Source organism: Labrus bergylta, chromosome 2 (assembly GCF_963930695.1).
Source record: "Labrus bergylta chromosome 2, fLabBer1.1, whole genome shotgun sequence".
Classification (NCBI taxonomy): domain Eukaryota; kingdom Metazoa; phylum Chordata; class Actinopteri; order Labriformes; family Labridae; genus Labrus; species Labrus bergylta.
The window spans coordinates 31,570,879-31,593,602 of record NC_089196.1 but is presented as its reverse complement, the minus strand read 5'-3'; the positions used below and the strand labels follow the sequence as shown (position 1 = coordinate 31,593,602).

Below are 22,724 nucleotides of genomic sequence, written 5' to 3'. Positions count from 1 at the left end.
TACTGCATGTCCAACAAGTGTTCAGTAAAAGGATCATACACACACACACACATGCATTCTTTACATTTTAGTTATTGGTATTTCATCTCATCTTCCTATCGCAGTATGGAAGAATGTTTTTCACACTTTGCACGTTTCATATCCAGCATTTGTCACTGTGGATTCTTTTCTGCGACTTGTTTCCACCGTTGATATCTTGTTTTTTATCCTGCAGCAGGTATTTATGAATCCTGCTCCGTGCTGCTGACGCGTCTTTCCAAACCTTGCATTTTAATCCTGAACTTAGAAGTCAGATCATGCTCATCCCCGCTCCTCTCCTCTCTCTCTCTCTCCCCTCAGGTCTCTCTGAAGTGCAGAGCTCCAGAAGTCTCCCAGTGTGTGTTCCAGAGCTACGAGGCCATGCTGAAGAACTGAAAACCCAACCCCGTCGTCGACCCGGCTGCTGACACCTCCTCCTGATCTCTCCCCCTCACCTGACCCAGCGAGCAGATTACACACACACTCATGTAGAGCAGGAGCCTCTTCCCCCCCCTGCTGGGGAGGCTGCACTCTGTGTGTCATCCAGCTGTTAAACTAGGATTAATGATGATTTCTGTTCAATTTCAACACGTCTCAAAGTTTTCTCAAAACTTCAGAAACGTCTGCTTTAGTCTCTCCTGCCCCTTCTTTGTCTGCTTTTTCTTTTTTTTCCACCCATAGCGCGAGCTTCACTTTCTCAATCAACACTTTCACACTCGTCTCCACCTGAGCCATCCAGCGATTCTCTCTGGTGCAGACGTCAGTAGGACTTGAAAATCTCGCGTCTGTTTTCTCTGCATGAGGCTCTCTGATCATTATCCAGCCCCCACTTCTCTGCAAATTGAGTCTATTTTTAGCACCTGCAAATCAGCAGGTGAACCATCGCTGTCGGCACATTTATTTCGGGGCACGCTCAGTTCGAATGCGACAGGCCTTAACCCTCCCCCCCCCTCCGTGTGAAGGCCTCTGAAGTCACATAAAAACATATTTGTTGTCTTTGTCATTCTGTAGAGTTTGCTTTAGCGTCCGTGGGCAGACTGTCTGATGTGTGCATGGAGACTTTTCTTTCTGACCTGTTTTCTTGACTTATTTCTTGAATTTTCTGGACGTGTTTTAGACCATGCAGCAGTTTTCCGCTGCGTGCTCTCTTAGTCATTCCAAGCTTTGGTTTTTTTGTGTGTGTAGTCTTGTTAGCGTACATGTGTCAGACGGGGGAGAGAGGGTCTCAGGTGTTGAGGATTTTGTTTGTGCCGCTTCGCCCTGCATCAGTGTCAGCCACTCGGGCGCTCTCTGCCACTTTGCTCTCTCTCTCTCTCTCTCTCTCTCTCTCTCTCTGTATCCTGATAGCAGCTCTGTCAAGCACCACCTGAGATGAAGGCTCGGGTGAGATATCTCCACACTTAAAAATAAAAGATGTAAGTTTGTCACACCTGAGTAATTATGAGCGTACATGTAGGAGGCACAAAAGGAGGCTCGAACGTCTTCCAGTGCTTCAGTTTGACATTCAGACTCGAGATGAATTGGATTTCTTTTTTACGAGTCATTACACTGGAGCTCATTTTATCAGCTCTACAGGATGTATGCACTTACTCTAACACCTTGTTAAGATAACAGAGGAGGCTGTGGATTCTGAGTGTGTGTCTTTGTGTGTGTGTGTGCGTGTGTGTGTGTGTGGGGTGATGGCTGATTCATATGCTGTAAAAAATCAAATATTTAATCAGATGCTTTTGATTTTTTTTTTTTTTTCATTGTGTGTACATCATTTGAAAAAAAAGACCCATTAAAAGTCTTGATGAATTCCCCATGTTCGCTCTTTTTTCTTCAGTATTTACATATTGAGAATGTGACTGTTTGTTATTGTGCCTCATTGCGCTGTGTCACAGGCGTCTAAACGTTGTCTCAGTTTTATTTACTTGGCAGAGTTCCCTACTCCCCGAGAGCTGCCGCGTCTTGTTTTGGCACATCATACTTTATAATCATTGATGACCTTTGAGGCGTTCACTCCCCCTCACGCAGGCTCCGCTCCACTGCTGCAGACTTTGAATACAAAGTCTCTCAGTGTTGTTCAACCTTGAGAAACGAGGTGACTTGAGTCGAGTGCGTCTTTGAGTCGACTCCTCCTGTGAAGCCGAGTCGTGGCGCTCAAAGTCCCGAGCTGCCTGGAAGAGCTAAACCAGGATTTGATCTGCGTCCCTGAACACCTCTCAGATCTCAGGTCAGTTTCTCTCGATGTTAGCGACGCTTCCAAGCATACACACTTACTCCTCCTCCTTTTTTTTTTTCTGTGAATAAATGGTAAACAATATTGATCCTGTTTGATGAATGCATTCCAACAGGGGGCACCACTGCACTGCCTTTGTTTTTAACGGCCCAGTCAGTTTAGATAAACAGTTTCAAACCCCCTGACAAAGTGATCATTGTGTTTTTACACGCCGACACAGAAGCGTAACTGATGAAGAAAGTGGCGCTCTGCCAAAAATAATAGAGTCTTGTTTACTGAAGCAGGATCATCACGCTAACTGAGGGTCGACTGGTATTGGTTTTTCAGGCCTGCTACTCATGATTAGTTGTCTCTGACACCGATAACAGATATTTGGTCAACCAATGTGTCAAATTTAAAACTCTGCTGCTCGCTTACAAATCAGCAAACAACTCCTCTTTACCTAAACTCTATAATCCACGTCTACTCCTCCCCCCCCTCTACGCTCTGCGACTGAATGGCGTCTGATCCAACCTTCACAACAGGGTTCTAAGTCTCTGACTAGACTCTTCTCCTCTGTCGTTCCCCGGTGGTGGAATGAACTTCCAAACTCCATGTGATCTGCAGAGTCCCTCTGCACCTTTAAGAAAAAGCTAAAGACCCAGCTCTTTCATGAACATCCACACACTTAATGATATCGATGACGATGATTTTTCTGTCAAACTTTACAAACTCAACCGGAGACTCTCCACCTGCTCCAGGCTGCTCTCGTCTCTGTGCATGTCAGTGGAAGCAGCCAGGCTTCCGTGTTTTAGAGGGTATTACTTGTCTTGCCAATCCAATAGTGATGTGGGCGGGACATCGGGTGAGACAGAGTGGTGAGTGAAATCAGACCCAGAGGTGAAGACACTCCTGCAGCAGAGTCTAAGTAGTGCACATTTTGATAAATCCATTTTATTGTTGAAGACTAAAATAAAAGCCTTAAACAGAAAACTGGCTAAATGCCCCAATACCTGTCCCAGATCATCGACCAGGCCAATAATAGGTCGACCCTCCCACTAACTACATGAAGGTTTCTCCCTCTATCCCACTTACAGATCAGTACACACCTGCGACAGATTACTTTGCTGTTACTGAACTGGAAGAGAAAGAGAAGCTTCTCAAATTGACTTTCATTAAATTTACTAAGATGCTAAGTGGGCCAGGTTGCTGTAGTTCATAAAAAGTCAGAAAACACATCATGTATTCAGCAGCTGATTTGTAAAACAATCACTAGATGTGATGATTGTTGGCTCCCAAAGATATATACAGTATGCACTAAAGAACATTTCTATCCCAGTCTATTACTCACTGCTTATTTGGATAATGTGATGCTTGACTAAATGGAAGGCCCCGAACAAAGATTAATTATACCAAATACAATTCAACTAATAATTCATTTTGGATAATTATGCAGAAAACTACCTAAATCCAAACATGTTTATTATTCCCTTTTGGATCAGTTGGTTTGGAGCAGCTTGTACATGAATAAAACATGGAGATGTACAGACAACAAAGGGTTTATTAAGGCACTGAAAATGATTGTCCTCTTGGTCGGCTGCCTGCAACATTAGTGAATGCACCACCAATAATAATTATGTTTGGGATTCTGTAATGAACAATTCTGTGTATTTCTACATGTTGATTTTGAATCATGACTTTATACATCTTGAATTCTGGGATTCTAAAGGGCCTTCTTTTAGCATCTCTAAACCGGGTGTAATTACTACTTGTACTAAAGTAAGTTTTCTGGATGTGTTTCTCCCTGATTAAAATCACTTTTCTGTGAAGTAAGATGAAATAAACTTCCTTTAGCATCATTGACCTCTTGTCAGTTTTTCTGCCATTCATTAAGTAAGAAAGAGGAAAAAAAACAAAACAAGATAAAGACATTTGCTATTGTTTTGTCTGTTATTGTTTAAGGGATGCTGAGATGACGCATCAGCATTAAATGCTTTGATAAATAACTCAATAACTCCTGAAGAGAAATACACTTTAGCAAAAGATGTATTTATCACTGATCTCATCAGAAACTACAAACTCATCTCCATCAAATGTTTCATATTGACTCCTCAGAGTGAACTGAACCGGAGTGAGGCGCAGTGAACGATGGGACAGAGGGGCCTGTGTGTGTGTGTGTGTGTGTGTGTGTGTGTGTGTGTGTGTGTGTGTGTGTGTGTGTGTGTGTGTGTGTGTGTGTGTGTGTGTGTGTGTGTGTGTGTGTGTGTGTGTGTGTGTGTGTGTGTGTGTGTGTGTGTGTGTGTGTGTGTGTGTGTGTGTGTGTGTGTGTGTGTGTGTGTGGGTGGGTGGCCGGCCTGCAGCTCCACTGTCTTTTATTCCCTGAGTGAGAGAGAGAGAGGGGGAGAGGGGGAGAGGGAAGGAAAGAGAGAGACAGAGAGAGAGAGAGAGAGGGGAGAGAGAGAGGGGGAGAGAGAGAGAAATAGAGACAGAAAGAAAGAGAGAGAGGGGAGAGAGAGAGACAGGGAGAAATAGAGACAGAGAAAGAAAGAGAGAGAGGGGAGAGAGAGAGGGGGAGAGAGAGAGAAATAGAGACAGAGAAAGAAAGAGAGAGAGGGGAGAGAGAGAGAGAGAAATAGAGACAGAGAAAGAAAGAGAGAGGAGAGAGAGAGAGAGAGAGAGAGAAATAGAGACAGAGAAAGAAAGAGAGAGAGAGGAGAGAGAGAGAGAGAGAAATAGAGACAGAGAAGGGGAGAGAGAGAGACCGAAGCAAGTCTCTCTGACACACACACACACACACACACACACACACATACACACACACACACACACACACACACACACATATACACACACACACACACACACACACACACACACACACACACACACACACTCACAAACACACATCTTGCTCGTTAATAGGCTCCAGATTCCCGGATGTTGAATCTATCTCTCCGTCATCGAATGGAAATAAGGATCATGGGGTTGTGTGTTTCAGAACACGTGGAAAGCGTATTCGCGAGGCCGGCGTTTGCTGCGCGCGCGTCCTGCCTGTGATGGAGGCGCGCGCTGGCGGAGGTTGTGGATGTGGTGCATCGCTGGAAAATGAGTGAGAGGTGCAGAGGAGGAGATAATCAATGAAGACAAGGTCATCAGAGTCTAGCCTGGATGAGGTTCTGTCCACGTGTGGGGACGACGAGGACCGACTTTTACGCTTCCTCTCCGGGGACGGGGTCGCCTGGGGATGTCCTCTGGAAAAAAAAACAAGAGTTTGTGTCTCTGTGTTGGACGAAATTCCATCCATCTGCGTGATCACGGCTGGGATTTATTTCTGATAACCTCCAAGCTGCACGGATTTTTATTTTATTTACGGGGATAAAGTTTTTCTGCGCTCTGGATGATCCGCTCGGTCATTGGTTCGCGTAATCTCACGCAGTTGAACCCGGTTAAGGTGATTCATTAAGCGGCTGCTGGATTGAAATTCCACCAGAGGAGCAGCAGCAGCAGCGGCGGCCAGCTGTGTGTGTGTGAGTGTGTGTGTGTGAGAGAGTGTGTGTGTGTGTGTCTCTCTGCACGGTCACATCTGTGGTTTGTCGTCGCCGCTGTCCATGGTGCTGAACCCGAGCTCCAGGAATGGTGGAGACGCTGAGTATCGCAGTCATCGGTGCTCCCGGAGTGGGGAAAACTTCTATAATCCGCCAGTTCATCTATAACGATTTCTCGGAGGTGTACACTCCGACCAGGACCAGATACGTGTACAGACCCTCCGTCATCCTCAACGGCAACATGTACGAGCTCAAGGTTTTGGACGTCCCGCCAATCTCCTCCTTTCCATCCAGCTCCAGTCAGGTACCATGTCTCTATCTGCCCAGATCACACATTATTTCACGACCTTTGTAATCCACTTAATCTCCTTTTAATGAGCTGTGATATTCCTTAAAGACAAAAACACCTATCATATTTATTCTCCCCTCACTGTCTCTAGTCAACTAGTTGCTATGGAGACCCGCCTGACTTAAAGCCTTGGAGAGCTTCACTTTGACGTTGTAAACTCTCTCTCTCTCTCTCTCTCTCTCTCTCTGGTGAGGAAGGAATGCCAGCTTGCATATTGTTGTTTATTAATCCCCAACATGTCTCCTATCTGGGAGCAGTGTGTGTGTGTGTGTGTGTGTGTGTGTGTGTGTGTGTGTGTATCCAGCTCTGTAACGCACATCCCCTGGTTTTTAATCTTGGGCTCTTGTGCACAGAAAATAATGGCAAGATTTTTGCTGCAGGCTTCACCTGGTTAAAGTCCAGATTTAAAAATAGAACACGACTGGCCTTTTGCTCATGACTACAGGTCAGGTGCCACACCTCATTAGCTGCAGACACATCTGATCGCAGGGTCAGGCACCGCAGCTCTGAATACACAAGGTTTGTTTGCAAAGCAGGGACAGTGAGGAGTTATCTCAGGTGTTCTTTACCAGAGGGTTAGGGTCCCCCCCCCTCCCCCCCCCTTATTTACAAATCTGTATTGTCACATGTTCATGTTGTACACGTTCTTTATTTGTGTAATAACAACAGTAATCATGGGAACATAAGAGGATCATGAAATCTAAAGCTGTTCTTATACAAGTGCTGGAAGGCCAAATCAATATGCAAGAGGAAGTGAGGCAAAACGTTGATACAGCGATATATCATCGTCCTGACTCGTGTGATACAATAATCGAATCATTGTTTTGATTCATTCAGATTCAGAGTTTTTTATTGTCCCACAAGGGGAAATTTGCGTTGCAACAGGAGCACACAGAAGACCAGAAACACAAGGACAACATCGCCATAAAACATGGACCAAAACGAATTGGAAAATCAAACAACACAGCAAAATATAAAACCAAATTAAAACAGCGCAATAAAATCAGTCCAGAGCCCGCACCAGAATGGAAATTCAAGTTATTAAAGTGCAAAGTGGAGGTGTGCAAATGTGCAATTCAAGTGCAAAAAGAGCAACAAATAGCTAATTGTAGCCTTAACATAGCAGGAGGCATTTTAATCAGATATTGTGATGTATTGTTATAAGATCGACTTGAAATATCACGAGTTACCTCAGTGCTTCCTCTTTCCTATGATCCAAATTTTTACGTCTTTCAATCCATTTTGTCGCGCCAAATGTTTTTTTTTTTTTTGACCGAGTGGTGTGGAGAAAACAATCATCCCAACATTCTGATGTGTATTAAATAACAACACAAAGTGGAGAGAATAAAAAAAAAGGTAAACAACTCTTAAAAGAGTCGGCTCATTCTGGAACAACACATTCCCTCCACATAACGACTGAACACTCCCCCCTGTATTCAGTGTTAATAACCTGGAGCCCTCCTTTAATATAACTCTCTACTGTCTGTTTTTATCACGCTCATGTTGTGGTTCTGAAGAGTGATCAACAGTATCAGGGTTCCCAAACCTTTCAGCCCGGGATAACTCCAAAATAACAGAGCGACCAACTGGGGACCCCCATTGTCCCTGAAGGTGGTTAAAACATTTAATGCTGCACGCTACGATCAGCCGATCAGCTCTAAAGAACACAGTTGTTTGTGTTTTTATAATAATGTGATAAGATGTGATATGTTACATTTTTTTTTACATGTTTTTGGAAGGAATCTCAGTGTCTCGCTGTATATACTGGTATTGGGGCGGCTGTGGCTCAGTGGTAGAGTTGGTGGTCTCTCTTCAAGAAGGTTTGGGGTTTGATAATAATTACAATAACTTTTTTTTTCTTTCATATTGCACTTATCTAGAATCTTAAAAAAACGACGATGAAACAAAAAAAACCTAGATTAAAAGAGTTCTGTGGATCTGGTAATCGCTGTAGGATGGGATCTCTTCAAAGCCAGTATTTAAGGAGGAACACAAACAGTAAATCCATCCTGATCCTGCCATGTTAGAATACTTTTAGGAGGTTTCTCTTCCTCTCTTTGCCAGCTTAAAAACAGTATAGATGAAGTGTGTGCGTGTCCATTTGTGTGTCTCTGTGTGAAAGGTCGTTTGGTTTGCGTCTCGAGCTGTTTGTTTCGCCTCGTGTCTCGGTGCTGCCTCAGTGGAGAAGGCTTTCAAGATAGAAATCTCCAAGGTCACCACACCTGACTCTGCTGCTATACCGCCGGAGCTGGAAACATTTCCCCCCCCTTTTTTCTCTCCCCCGTCAACTTTCCTCCCAACAACAGCTGCTGTTATCTACACGGACGAGGTGAAAAACGAGATCAGGCCAAGGAGGGGAAAAAAAGAGAGAGCAGCTTGAACCGGAGGCCTCCAAAGTGTTGGTTTGAAAAGCCCCCGCACAGACGAGGAAAACCTCTGACAGGAAAGCTGCTGAATTACATGTCACTGTTCCAGTGGATTTAACGTTTTGTTACAGAGCCTGGAGAGGTCTGCTTCATTGTTTAACCATCCGCAGAGACCCTCGCTAAAGACTCCTGATTGAGTTTCTTCTTGCTAAACGGTGCTTAACCCCCATTAGGGAACAAGTGTGGGAATGTAGGTGTGAGCAGAAAGCGGGAAGAAGAGGAGCCTGCTGAGTGGGAGAGTAGGAAGTGTTTTTGGAGGAGATGCAGGTATGAGGTGGTCAAAATGTTCCATAGCTACTTGTTTATCAATCTGTGATGTTTTACTGATCGATAGACTTTGAAAAGTACCAAAACTTTTTATTTAAACTGCATCTTTTTTTCACAAGACACGTGCATATGAGAGGAAAAGAATAAAAAAATCTAAAATTGTAGGCAAACGCCTTCACACTGTGGCTACGTCTCAATGTTGGCAATTTTAGACAAGTGTGCAGGAGTTTGCAATTTTCAGTACCAAAATGTTGCCAATGTTTTTGTGCATTAAACACATTGTGGGAGAATTTCCCTGCAATTTTTCGACACCAAAGTGTTGCAGATGTTTTTGTTTAATCTTAAGAGTGTGCAGAAGTTTGCCTTAAACTTTCAGTACCAAAAAGTAATCAAAAAGTTTTTGTGCAATTCGGACAGTTTTTTTCTGCAATTTGTGGCACCAAATGATTGCTATTGCTTTCTTGCAATTTTGACATTGTCCCCGTAGTTTGCACTGCAATTTTTGACACCAAAACATCGCTGTGGTTTCTGTTCAATCTACTCAGCGTTTTCAGGAATTCGCCTTCAATTAAAGGTACCAAAACATTGCCAGTGTTTTTGTACATTTTAGACATTGTGCAGGAATACAATTTTTCAGTTCATGCAATTAAGACAGAAATTGTCAGAACCAAAGTGCCACTGTTTTTGTTCAATCTACTCTGTGCAGGAATTTGCCTGCAAGTTAAAGTACCAAAACAACAGTTATGCACTTGAACTTCAAGTGTGTGCAGGAGTTTACCTGCAATTGTTTGATATTTAATCAAGAATGACTTGTATGGGTTGCTTAGGATTTCTGTTGTTGTTGCTGTGATATAGAAAGAGGTTCTTTTTTTTTTTTTTTTACTAGTATCATATCCAAGTTTAAAATTCTGGCATTTTGACAACTCTAGTATGAGACTGTGTGAAAATGTCCTGCTCTTTTCAGACTTGGTGCTGGTCTGGAAGGCCACTTTGTGGAAGGTAGACAGGCAGAGAAAACCATTAGCCGAGTGCTGCCACAACAGTCCTCTCAGACAGATTTATGACTCCTCATTTGCGGAGGAACAACCCTGTGAGGGCCGCCTGTACTTTTTTTTTCTTCTCTGCTTCTGTCCTGCTCGCTCTCTTTGTCCTCTGTTCTCACAGTGACGAGACATGGGGAGCCGGCTTGACTCTCCGTCCTCGTCTTTATTTACCCTGCAGACAGAGAGCTGCACCCCGGGGTCAGGGACGGTGGACACAATGAGAAGGCGGCACAAAGAAACCTGATTGAAATTTACTTTCAGCTACAAAGCAGATTGAATTAAAGCACAGCTCCCTGCTAGAATACTGGCCGGGAATAAAAAGACTAGCAGAGGAGACAGTAGGAATGTGCTGCAGTCAATTAGTAAAGGTTGCTCAGGGGTTTAATGGACGGCGTCGATGTAAGGACAACCAAATGAGGTTTTCATAATGTCCTCGGAAATTTGTGATGAATAAGCCGCAGAATGGAGTGAGTCAGTCCGCCTCCGTGCCTCAGCAGCGTGTCAGCTTCTCATCAGTTCAGATTATATTTGAAGGAACAACAGTGATGTTCTGGCACGCTCCTTGTGACCTCATTTTTAGGCAAGTCGACAGCCATTTTTATCCTCTTCAACTCTGGAGACAGGAAAGATTTCTATTAGTTCAGCGTGAGGCGGAGAGACGCTGTGATGATTTGTTTGCTCTGCGGTGTATCTGTGTGTTGCTGATAGCGTTGCATTTAGACCGCATCTGTTACAGTGTGTCAATAGGATGTACTGACAGATGGATTTAAGCCTGACAGAAAACTCACCAATGATTTCTCTTCTTGTCTTTCTTTCCCTTCTTGCCATTGTGTGTCTCTGTGCCTTCCTCCCACTCACATCTCCCTCTCATGCTCTTTCTGGACATTTTTTTTACTCCCTTATCTTTGTCCATCTTGTCCTTGATAACAGGCTGGAAATGATCTTTTCCAGCTTTTCATGTCCAGAAGAGTTTATTTTTGGCTCTCACAGACGTGCCAGTCTTTGGATGTGTGAGTATCCTGAGCAGGGCATGAGGTATAAAAAAAAAAGGATTTAAGTGTTAGTGTGCCAAAGTTTTGCTTACATAAGTTGTTTGAAAATAAATATAACACAACTTACTGTAAGGTAGTGATTCATGCTGTGTTCTGAGAATATATTTGAGTTTAGTATGATTGGTTTACAGCTCAGAGGAGGCTGTAAACCAGCATGATTAAAAGAGATAGTTCAAGTTTGGAGATGCTTATTTGTTAGTTTTAAACCATTATGGTGTCTGTAAGCTAAATATGAAGCTACAGACCTGAAATGAGTTTAATAGAGAGAAAAGAGCAGAGTGTGTTCGGCTCATTTATAGACGCGTTACGTTCAGTTTGTATCAAAAAAAAGTTTTGATGCTCCAAGAAACGAACGCACACAAACTGTAAAACCACAAATAGTCGTTTGTTTTTTTTAACTTACGCTTACATTTCAAAAGATTTCACAAAACACATAAACCTTTTTCACATTTTTTTTGTCTTACATGATATATTTTGTTGTTTCTTTAGATATTTTTTTGCTTTAAATTAAATGTTTTTGTGTCTTCGTGAACTGTTTTCATGTTTCCGAAAATGTTTTTGTGTTTTGTTAATTAGTTTTTTTGTTTGGTGAAATGTTTTAGCGTTCAATAAAATGTTCTTCCATCCTTCGTTCCATTTAAAGTTTTTACGCTTTGTTCATGCGTTTCATGAAAAACTAATTTTAGTTTGATGACATATTTTTTGCATTTCATTAAATATTTTCACATAAAAATTAAAAATTAAATAAAAATATATATATATTGTTTTACGTTTGTAGGTTTGCATTTTCTGATGTATTTTAGCTATTTTTTTAAAATCTTATTGCGTTCAGTAAAATATTTTTTGAATTCTCTGAAATGTTTTGCAGTTGACCTTCAGGGCCACTGTAGAAAACGCTGTCATACACCTCCCCGCCTCCCCCTCCCCATCAGAATCAGGACTATAGAGGGAGACCAAATACATCAGAGGAAATGAATATTGATCTCAGAGATTAGCTGGGTACGTTTATAGCAGCATTTTGTGATTCTCTAAGCAAGAGCAATAAATCAGAAACACTCCGTCCTCTGCAGGTCGTCTCAAAGCAGCAGAATAACTCAAAAGGACAACCAGACTGTACAGGTGTTATTGGCTGCCTGCTATAGGTCACCGTTGAGTAATGAGAGCGTCATCCACAGGGGACTTCACAGATTTTAATTTTAAAAAACAGCCAGAGTCACCCATATGTGACACATTTCTAATTGCTCATCACCCCCCCCCCCCAGCAGGTTACAGTGGCCTCCCTCCTGAAGCTCCAGTATTGATACATCGCAGCTACTCATTCCCGTTAAAGCTGCTTCCCCCCTTTACATCAGGAGACACGACAGCTTGGTAATAGCTCAAAAAGTGACCATGGCCTGCCGTCGCCAGGGAAACATGATCTGTTTGGCTCTCGAGGAGCGATGGATGAGATGCTCTTTTTTTTTTTTTGTGTGTGTTAAGAAGAGCGACCGGAGGATACAGAGAGTGGCTCCACACTTCATGTTCACGCTCCCACAGGCACATTCTCACATCCGAGCGAGCGCACACACACACACAAATAAACATGCCCACACATGCATTTTAAATACATTTCAGTTTCTTTCAAGTCATGTTCTGCTACGCTCGTCTTGTCTTATTCTTAACTCCTACAGTTCTTCTCTTGTTTGGGTTTGTTGAAATGCTGTTCCTGTTTGCAGCCCCCTCCTCCACGTTTTAAAAACAGCACTTGGATGACAAAGAGATATGTGATATACTATTTTTAGCCGCACAGGGATGTAAGGCTGCAACTGAAGCCCCCTGTGTGCATGTCACGTCAACAACTGAGGCAATTATCGTGAGAATTGTAAGCTGAGATGATATGCAGCGTCTTGCTTGTTTTTGCAAAAAGAAGGTGAATAGTTCCTCAGTTGTTTTCCTTCTTTGATTGAAATCATATTGGACACTCAGTCATAGAGGTGATTACAGAGGGAATAAAAGCTTCTGTGACATGTTTTCATCACTGTCTGAAATGTGATTCAAACTGAGGAAAGAAGAAAAAAGGAATGAATCCTCATCTCCTCCTTTGCTTCCTCTTTTACTTTTGATGGCAGCGCTGCATGTTTTTCTTCTGTGCTTAACGCTCCTCATTATCTCTGCTGATGTGAGAGGCTTTTCTTTCCCCCCCTCTCACCTAAACACAAACCCCCTCGAACGCCCTCATCCAATCTGAGCGAAGGCAAATTACTCCTCTGTGACACCTGTGTGTTAGTGCTATCATCATTAGAAGCTGCATTGATCGGGGGCCCCGGCTCCCTCAGCCTCCCTCAGCCCCCCCCCCCCCCACTGTAAATTATCACCACATCTTATTTGTGCAGATTGCCTGTGTTGTTGCATGTTGATTCAAAAAGCACATTTTCTCCAATCATGAGAGCAGTGTAATTGGATTTCTGACGCTCCTGCATCACGTTGCACAAGCTGTTGCAGGAGGTAGAAGGAGAAAACGTACACTACACACCACGAGTGAAACAACTTTGATCGAATGAATCATCATCACGGCGCTCGCTGCATAACGGTATCTGTCGATGCTTTCTGGAGGCCTTTCATTTCTCAGAGCAACACAGAGGAGAAGTGATCTATACAGGAGGTGCAGAGTGGCGATTCGAGAGTATGTGGGGGCCCCTCCAACCAACGTTTACCACCATCATGTCTTTCCAGTGTCCCGGTGCTTCCTCTCTCTCTCTCTTCTTTATTCGTTGTCTCCTAAAGATGGATAATTCCTCTTAATATTTATGTGTTGACTTTCCTTGACAAACTTTGGATTCATCAGGAATAATGCATACAACGCTGAGCAGCGCCTTTGAATAAACACCGACTCAGATGACTTGAGAAATGAGAAAATCTGGAAAATATTTCTGTTAAAAGAATACTTCAGGAGTGGTCATGAATAGGGCTCAACAGAGTAGTGTCTGAAGTAAAAAAATCCCATTTGTTTTATCCAGAGCGGATTAGATTATTAGCCCTAATGTCTCTCAACCAGAGGGTTGTGGGTTTGACCCCCAGCTCCTGCAGCCACATGCCGGGGAACTGGCTGAAGATTTCTGCCTTTTAATAAGACAGTTTTTTCTTACCACTGTAACTTTTGCTGCTTTGCTAAAAGTGCTCATGATGGATAGGCCGGATCTTTGTAATGTAGCAATAAGTAAGGTCTTTACCTGCTTTTGTAACATAACAAAGAGTAAGGTCTTTTACCTGCTTTTGTAATATAACAATGAGTAAGGTCTTTTTACCTGCTTTTTGTAACATAACAATGAGCAAGGTATTTTACCTGCTTTTTGTAAAGTGTCTCGAGATAACACTTGTTATGAGTTGAAGCTATACAGATAAAAATGTATTGATTGATGCCCGAAGTGTCCTTGGGCTAAACACTTAGACCCGAATTGCTCATGCTGCTTGGTCGGTAGCGTATGAGCGTGTATGAACGGGGTTAGTTACTTCTGATGATCTCTATAGCAACCTCTGCCATCAGTGAGTGAATGGGTAGGTGACATGTGGTGTAGTCAGAAGACTAGAAAGGCTTGCTTACATATGGATATAAAACGCCTGCCCGCACTGTTTAGACAAATACAACACCATGGTTTCCTGGTGAAACAAGCAGAAAACTGCTCATTACTCCACCTCTTTCAAGTAAAAACAAACTGAACATTTCAGAGAACATTTTTTATTCATTGCTTGGCATCGGCCCAATGGCAAGTCACCGCACCCAGCCAAGAAACAGTCGAGCACATAACCCTTCTTCAAACCCCTATTTTCTATTTTAACTGCTTTGTTTTATTTTCATGTATGGAGGCTTCAGTCCTCCACACAGGCAGCCCGCTTTAAAGTCCAACCTGTGGCTCCTTTCCCCACACTCTCTCTCTCTCTCCCCCCGTTACTGACTCTGTCCACTGTCCTCTCCAATATAGAGGCTCAAAAAGAAATCTTGAAAAACAGGAGAAGAATTAAAGTGCAGTGTAAGTTGGCAAATCCACGAGTGATGATAGTGAGGAGGAGGAAGAGGAGAAAGAGAGTCCAAATTTTAACAATGGCTTTTCGGAGGTGTGCCTGGGCCGCAGAGTCGGAGCCAGGAGAGGTGGGGATCGGGCCGTCAGTGGCTTTATGATGAGACATTTATTCCAAAATGATGCTGTTCAAACCGAGTTAGCATTGCTGCTGCCAACAGACCACAGATGGAAATGACCCCGTGGCTACAATCTGAAGGGGACTTCTGAAGATAATCAATGACAGTCGCCATATTGTCTCAAACTCACTTTTGGTTTAACCTAACACCAGGGACAGAGGTCATTTCTGAGTTATAGAAAAGTTCTTCCCCCGTCCAGTGTGTGCCAGTCGAGACATGAGATATTCAGACCAAATTACATTTTTGATCCGGACTGTAAACACATTCAAAGACTGCATTTTTAAATGTGTGTGTATTTTAATCAGGAGAGACGAGTAAATGATTGAAAGATGAAAGGTTTATTTTACACATGTGACTTAGAATTATTGTCAGAGAATCTTTGGCGCTTGAACTCTACAGGGGAGACAGGTCGATTGAAGATGTCTGCCCGGAGCGGCAAATCTATTTTTTAGTACATTCTTAATTTTTCTTTTTTTTCTTTAAATTGTACTGTGTTCACTTGATAAATAAAGGATTATCTTATCTTAACAAGATCCGAGGTGTTAGCGGATGATGTTGATTGAAATGTGAAGACTGGAGTTGATGAGGAGATGGTTAATGATGTCATCAGAGGCCGATGGGATGAAGGAGGTGATGAAACTGCGAGGGCTTGGTGGCGATGGGGAGGTGGAGGGTCGCTCGTAACGACGGCATGAATGAACTAGTGGAAGTGCAGTGCTATTGGATAGGTGTGACCAGGTGATGATTACGAGAAGTAATGAGTGAGCATGCGTGGAGGAGTGATTTGACATGGTGTGAGAATAAACAATAAAAACGAGCGTGTCTGAACTTTCGCTAGAGCTACATGTGGCATTCGAGGTTTCTGCAACCAACATCAAGTGGACATTCAAGGTACTGCAGGTTCTGATACTTCAGCATCGGCTTCACTTTTCAACACCGGAGGTAGCCGCTTGGTTTAAACTGGCTGCAATAAAGGCGTCAGAAACTAAAGGACGACCTGCAGCCAGACAGATTTTAATATTCACCCTGCAGGCTAATTTGCCGAGCTGCAGCCACAGATGTACGAGTGCATTCAGCCTGTGTTCTTACTCTGCAGAGAAAAGCACTAAGAGAACATCTCTACTGTTTGTACAGTATCGTCTGTTTGCCTCTTCAATTATATTGAATTTAACTCAAAAAGAAATGAAGCTAACCTGCGCAGAGTTCCTGACATTCTCAAGGTCTCAGGACGCCTCATTCGCAGCGTGCATGCCCCCCAGAGGTTATGTTGACATGTGCGACTGCTCGTCTCTTGATCCTTCACCGCTGGTTGTTTCATCTTCTTTCAACATTCCCTCAGGGCTGCGTTTTTGTTTTCTCATTTCCCTCCCTCAGCACATCCTTTTTCTTCCTGTCTCTCCCTCGTCCTCTTTTATCTGATCAAATGCTTATAAATTCATTGCATGCTGTTGGAGGCGGCGTCGGCGGTTGTTGTGGCGGTGGGTTGGAGCGAGCTCTGAGAAAACAGCATGAATAGAAGAATGGGTCGCTGCCTTTCTCTTGAAGTAACTGTCCCCCCCCCTCTAAGGTTCAAATGTTCCCTCTTATGCTGAGTGTTTTAATTATAGTTTCAGCCTCATTACCATCAAACAAAGTGTTGCTGCCCGCCACACTGCATGTGCACTGCACCTTAAAAGCTTTAGACGGTTGTTTCTTTTTTTACAATTCTGGACAGGACGCTGTGTTAACCTCTGTCTCTGTCCTTGAACGTGTGTAGCTCGGGCGCCGTGCACGTGGCCCCCCCCCCCGACGTCACCATGTTTTATGACTTTGTCCTGCAGCTCTGACACTTCATGCGCGCTCCAGGACTTTATTGACTCTGCACTTTAATGCACGCAGTCGAGCAGCAGAGGAGCAGGGCAAAACTTCGACTTTGAGTCAAAGTCCCCTCAGAGGCATTTCACAGAAACGCACGCCACATTTTGTCCCTTACTGTAGCGGGTGTCTGTAAGTCGAAGCATCAAAATCTGTTGAGCTAACAAACATTAGAATTGTGCTTCATTTTTATTAAGATTTGTGAATATCATGGTATTCTCATAACTGCTGTTGATGTTGAGTATGGTTGTATCGTACTGAAAAGAGCCAAAGCTAAGGACGAGATTTAAAACTGGAAACGTCTATAGAAACTTCACTTGACTCCTCGTGGGGTCAGTTAGGGTCTCTGTGCAGTGACGGGGCCTTTTTGAGCTGGCATCAGTTTCAAAGCGCTTCTCACCAGCACTCATTGCTCTCTGTTATTATATTCCTTTGTTCAAAGATATATCACCCAGAAAACATGTCAATAAATCGTGTCCTGGCATCAGCAGCAGCTCTATGCCCTCCGTTGTTTCTCCCCCGCCATTGTTGTTGAAAAAGTGATCGCTATGCTACAGTGTTGGTTTTGTATTAAAAAAGGCAGCCGCAAGAGCAATAAACAGCTTTTTAAAGTCTTTATATGTGATTTTTTGATCCAGCAGATGTCGCCCTTGAGCACCAGCATGAAACCAAAACAGCTCACGCTGCATTGTTGTGTTAGCATGCTAATGCTAGCGATCTTTATTATGCTGGTATCTTCACACTGCATGTAAATTTACCTGAAATGAGCGTGATGTAGAAACACAGTTAAGCAGTGAGTACAGTATGTTATTCTTCTTTTCTCTAGTCCCTCAATTAAACAACTTTTATACACGAGGGGAGGAGTCAGCCGGCCGTCCTGGCGATGTAAACAAAGTGAAGATAGGACTCTGAAAACTCTGAAAACATCACAGACAGTGGGACTCGGGTGTTACACCCATTGTAGACAGTCATGACTCACAGAGTTATTTTCAGAGGATATACTTGATTTCTATTATATTTAAGTGTGAAAAATCACAAATGCTGGTGATCTGTTTCTAATGTTTGAACAATCTTTTCCCTCATGGTTGTGTTGGTGGACGGATGAACTGATTGATCAGCCATCTTATCCCATATATATCCACTAAATAGTGTATTCATGTTTCTCTCTGTGTGTCTGTCCATTAGGAGTGGCTGGACTTGCGCTGCAGAGGTGTTCGCAATGCCAACGCCTACATCCTGGTGTATGACATCTGCTGCGTGGAGAGCTTTGAATACGTCAAGATGATCAGACAACAGATAGTCGAGCACAGGTACGGACTGCACAACCTCAGCTGGCCACGCAGAAACTGAACACACATGACACTGACATAGAGCTTGTTTAGCCTGACCCGTGACACCTTCACATCAACAGTCAGGAGACAGCAGGGACATTTTTTTCTTTTTGCCTGCCTGCCACAAAGCCCAATTACACATTTGTGACAGTGTGACAGTGATAGATCGTCGGCTCGCTGTGATATCTTCTAATCCAGCACACTCCGCTCTGCATTCTGACAGTTTAGTAATGACATTTGATTCTGGCATTCATTGGTGTATGAGAGCTGACTCAAACACTTCTACATCCTCGCTGATTTAAAGACGATCCTCAGGATATTTCTGGTTTCAGAAAGAGTGCAGCACAAAACTAGAGTGAGTCACAAGAAAGGTCCCCCGCCTGGCTTTTAACCAATAAAAAACAAAAAACCTCCACAAAACCCAACACTAGTGGGGAAAGGACGGATGAAAAGGCATCACCTGCTCCACAGTTCATGCTGCTGGCATATCTGCATATATTTACATATTGAAAGGTGCAATGGGTGGCCTCGTTTGCTCTGCCGTCCGAACCGCCAGCAAAGATCTCCCCCATGTTTCTGCAGCTCCAAAATGTGTTACGATGAATGTTTATGGCCCATGACAGAAAAACCATTATCACCAGCAGCTGGGGAAGCAAAGGTTGACTGCAGGAGGAATGAAAAACAGAGGAAATGTGTGATTATACTGCAGGGGGAAAAGATCTAAGGTTAGACTGGAGGAGCGGTAGAAGGGACGGACGCTGTTTTTAAACGACAATCATGAATAATGGAGCTTTAACAGCAAGGCATGGTAATAATGTAGATGTCAACATAAAGGTATTTGTGTTTATATGACCTTTAAATACATGCTTTATAGCCTATCATTAAAATGCAGCAGACAATCCCGCTGGCAGAATCCAATGAAAACAAAACCGAATGTAGATTTTCTATTTTTTGCTCTCCTTCACGTTTCCTACCTTCAGCTCAGGGAGGACTGTGAGAAAGTGTTGGCTCCATAATTCCTGTGTACACTCCTGCATGCACACACGCTCACACACACAAAACAGTACATCACGTTGTGCAAACAAACTGCAGCTCCGACAGATACGTGAGGAGATATTTTTAAGTCTGTTATGTGAGCACAACCTGCGAGGAGGAGAAAAGTGAGAGGCTTTTACAAACCAACATCTTTAACACGCTCTTCTCGGGGACTTGAGATTTGTACTGTACATCAGTCGCTCTGTTTCTTCCTCTTTGTCGAGCAATCTATCCATCTGTCAATGCAGACGGGCAAATATGCATAAGTAGGAAAACCCCTTCTCAGAAGATGAGACATGATGTAACAAAGAGAAATCTTTATTCACAGAGAGAGCACGAGGTAAATTGTTAATGCAGCAGCTTTAACAATTTACAGCTCGGCCGATGTCGAGCTCAACAAGTCAGCAGGTGTGTGCTCACACATCGCTGCTCCTTCAAACATTCATAATGTGCCTGATTTAATCAAACATGCTCAGTCAATTTAACTGGACCTACTACAGAGTGTTGATATCATTTCATGAAAATAATAATGAAAGTATTCAGCTCCACTGCGTTTGGCACCCAACTGACAAGGAAGTCTGTAAAGTTAAAGGAGCAATCTGTAAGATCTCTACTGATTTAAATAATAAAGGTATCTTACTATCTGATCAGACATTAAGGAAACATGCTATGTTGAAGTGCTGGCTTCTCTGACAACAATGCAGCAAAGAATTATCTTCAAAAACATAATACAATAATGAAAGAAAAAACAGCTTTGTTAACCCAGAATAATGAGAACAAAAAGGATGAGATCTCAAGACAACTGAAATCAAATTGCCATCACAGAGCCAATGTTGTAACCCCGAGGCAGTGACACAAATGAGTCGAGATCCTGAAGAAACCACCGGAAATTACTCATTATCAAAATGACATATTAAGGGTGAACAAGCTTGTTTTACTAAAAATGTTTTTTGCATGTTTTTCATTAATACTGTAGAAATTAGCTAACAGAGTCTAAAATCTTGTATGTATTCCTACCTCTGGCAGTGCATATTGTTTCACACGTTATAATGCTGTAAACCAGTTGCTGCTCAGTGTGGTGGGAGGCCCCTTGAGCCTGTGAGCTGTAATCCTCCAGTCCACCCCCACACACCACAAGATGGAAGAAAAAAACCAGCACACAGACATCTTTAACACTCACTGTGACTAACACGGACATGATAGCTGTGCTTTTTTAAGAACTGAACATTTTCCCCCCTTCTTCTTTCTTTGCTTCTCACACACTCCTTCCTGCAGGGAGGGCAGCAGCAGCGAGGTGCCGATCCTGGTGGTGGGCAACAAGAGAGATCTGCAGCGACAGCGCTTCATGCCTCGCAGGGCCGTGTCGGTTCTGGTGAAGAAGACGTGGAAGTGCGGCTACGTCGAGTGCTCGGCCAAGTTCAACTGGCACGTCGTCCTGCTCTTCAAAGAGCTGCTGGGCATCGCTGTGACGCGGGGCATGCGCCAGAATCACACCTCCATCCGTCTGCAGGGGGCGCTACAGAGAAACCGCTGCACCATTATGTGACCCCCCATCCACCCCCCCTCTCTCTCACCTTAGGCGAGGAGCGGCAGTGGAAAACAGAACTTTTATCTCAATGGCTGGAAATATACCCTGTGGCCTCCTGCTTTACTGAGCTGATTTTTCATAATGAGGTTTATTAGACTCTTATGCGCTGTAAAGACACTGACATTCACACATGGTCATCCAACCACTTCCTACTCAAATTCTGCCAAATGTAAAGGTGTGAGAAGAGTAGAGGAAGCAGGTGAAAACCTATACGACTAGAATAGCACAGTTATATTTGCTCACATCAGCTAGACGGCTCCACATTTGAGGGCTGCGCTTTCCCTAATGACACAGCAGCAGGTGTAGAGAGAGGGCTGTCTTTTGGGTCTGACAGGATTGAAGCTGAGATTGTGAGACTCAAAACAATGAGGCAGCAATATCATCGAGTCTTCCTTTTGAATTCATCATATTCAGTAAAGTCAAGCACACGCTCATACCTGACACGTTTGGATATTCTTTGAAGTTTGTGCGGCTAAGAGTCATCAAGATAGAATAAGAAAAGAGCTGCATTGCTGGGAGAGATCATGTAGAAATGAGATTAGAAGGAATTGATTTTTAGATTCTGAGGAAGTAGCCTGTTTTTTGTTTTTTTTCCCCTTCCCCTGTCCTTGTTTTCAAACCCGAGAGATGTTTTAAGGTTTGTCTTGCAGCAGAAAATACTGCAGTCCCTATCTCGATGTAGTACTGTAGGGCTTTAATCTGCTCACTCAGTGTGTCTGTTTTTTGATGAATACATTAAATCCAGGGAACTGGGAACCTGCAGGAGGCTGCAAGTCTGAGACAAGACCCTGTGCATGCGATGTATGATGTGTGAGAGTGTGTGTGTGTGTGAGCGAGAGAGAGAGAGAGAGAGAGAGAGAGAAGGAGTGAGGGACAGGGAGACAGGTTTGATAGCTGACATTCAGGCAAAGTAAAGGACAGACACTGCATGATAACAGATGGGTGTTGAAGCTTTGGATTAGGAAGGAGCAATAACCCCCCCCCCCCCCCCCCCCCCCCCCCAATGGGCCTGACAGGCTTCATGTTCCACCATATTGTACTAAAAATGCCTCACATTCAATAGATGTAGTGCACTCGAGCTCAGATTTCATGCAGACAAATGGAGGCAGAGCTGAAAGACGTCCCCATGAGTGCATCACAGACACACAGGGAACCTTAATAAAGCTTGCATATCAGTATCTAATTGGTAATATTGTGAAATGAACAGTTGCTTTTTCTTTTGATTAGGCTATAGGTAGTATGTGAGCATGGCTGCACTGAGAGTAAGCAGACCTAAATGTACATAAGAGTGAGTCATAGAGTTATTGAATTGCATGCTTTTGTTGGTAGAGCCAACGGGTCAGGGGTTTTAATTGCACTGATGTGAACATTTGATATCGTGTTTAATTTTTGTAATACATGGTTTTTCTGACACTGTAATGAGCAAGCTGAGTGGAGTGAGTGTGGTCGTTTTTTCACTGGCACGTGAGAGCACAAGCTCATGATTTCTTTCTGAAGATGTAGTAGTGTTGATCCCGATCAGGACAGATGGCTATGTTATGTTAGATTTTATTTATTTTTCTTAGTAAAAAAAGAAAATAGAAATATGTAGCAGAGTTATTCTAGGAAGCAACTGTGTGTAGCATGAGTTCTCATCAGTTTGTCTGCTGCGCGTTTTCAAATAAAAAGGGCTACAGTTTTTTATCAGAGATGTTACCTGTATTTATTTTTAACCGTGTTAGTACTGTGAGTAATTCTGTTTTTTGGGGACACATGGAGAATTATTAAAATGCATTTAAAGAACACCATCTTTACTCTCGTCACTTTTCAATCCTGTGCATGCGTTCACACCACAGAGAGATT

General features: G+C 43.2%; 2 protein-coding genes across 5 annotated transcripts in view; both read left to right on the top strand.

Moving 5' to 3' along the window:
- Positions 1 to 1,816, top strand: part of ap1b1 (adaptor related protein complex 1 subunit beta 1) — a 34,097-nt gene extending 32,281 nt beyond the window's left edge. For all 4 annotated transcript variants that reach the window (XM_065951682.1, XM_065951681.1, XM_065951685.1 and 1 more), the window contains one exon: positions 340 to 1,816. In XM_065951682.1, the coding sequence (XP_065807754.1) occupies positions 340 to 414 (75 nt within the window). In that variant the 3' untranslated portion in view covers positions 415 to 1,816. The remainder of the gene's footprint in view (positions 1 to 339) is intronic.
- Positions 1,817 to 4,928: 3,112 nt separating this feature from the next.
- Positions 4,929 to 22,669, top strand: rasl10a (RAS-like, family 10, member A). The gene is made up of 3 exons (XM_065951676.1): positions 4,929 to 6,067; positions 18,114 to 18,238; positions 20,570 to 22,669. Exons 1-3 carry the CDS (start codon positions 5,852 to 5,854, stop codon positions 20,838 to 20,840), a joined length of 612 nt encoding a protein of 203 aa, XP_065807748.1. The 5' UTR covers positions 4,929 to 5,851; the 3' UTR covers positions 20,841 to 22,669.
- Positions 22,670 to 22,724: the final 55 nt, after the last annotated feature.

Excerpts from the sequence above, each read along its gene's own strand:
- rasl10a (XM_065951676.1), top strand. The coding sequence starts at position 5,852 with ATGGTGGAGACGCTGAGTATCGCAGTCATCGGTGCTCCCGGAGTGGGG. Across the intron at positions 6,068-18,113 it reads TTCCATCCAGCTCCAGTCAG|GAGTGGCTGGACTTGCGCTG; the intron begins GTACCATGTCTC and ends TCTGTCCATTAG. Across the intron at positions 18,239-20,569 it reads CAACAGATAGTCGAGCACAG|GGAGGGCAGCAGCAGCGAGG; the intron begins GTACGGACTGCA and ends TCCTTCCTGCAG.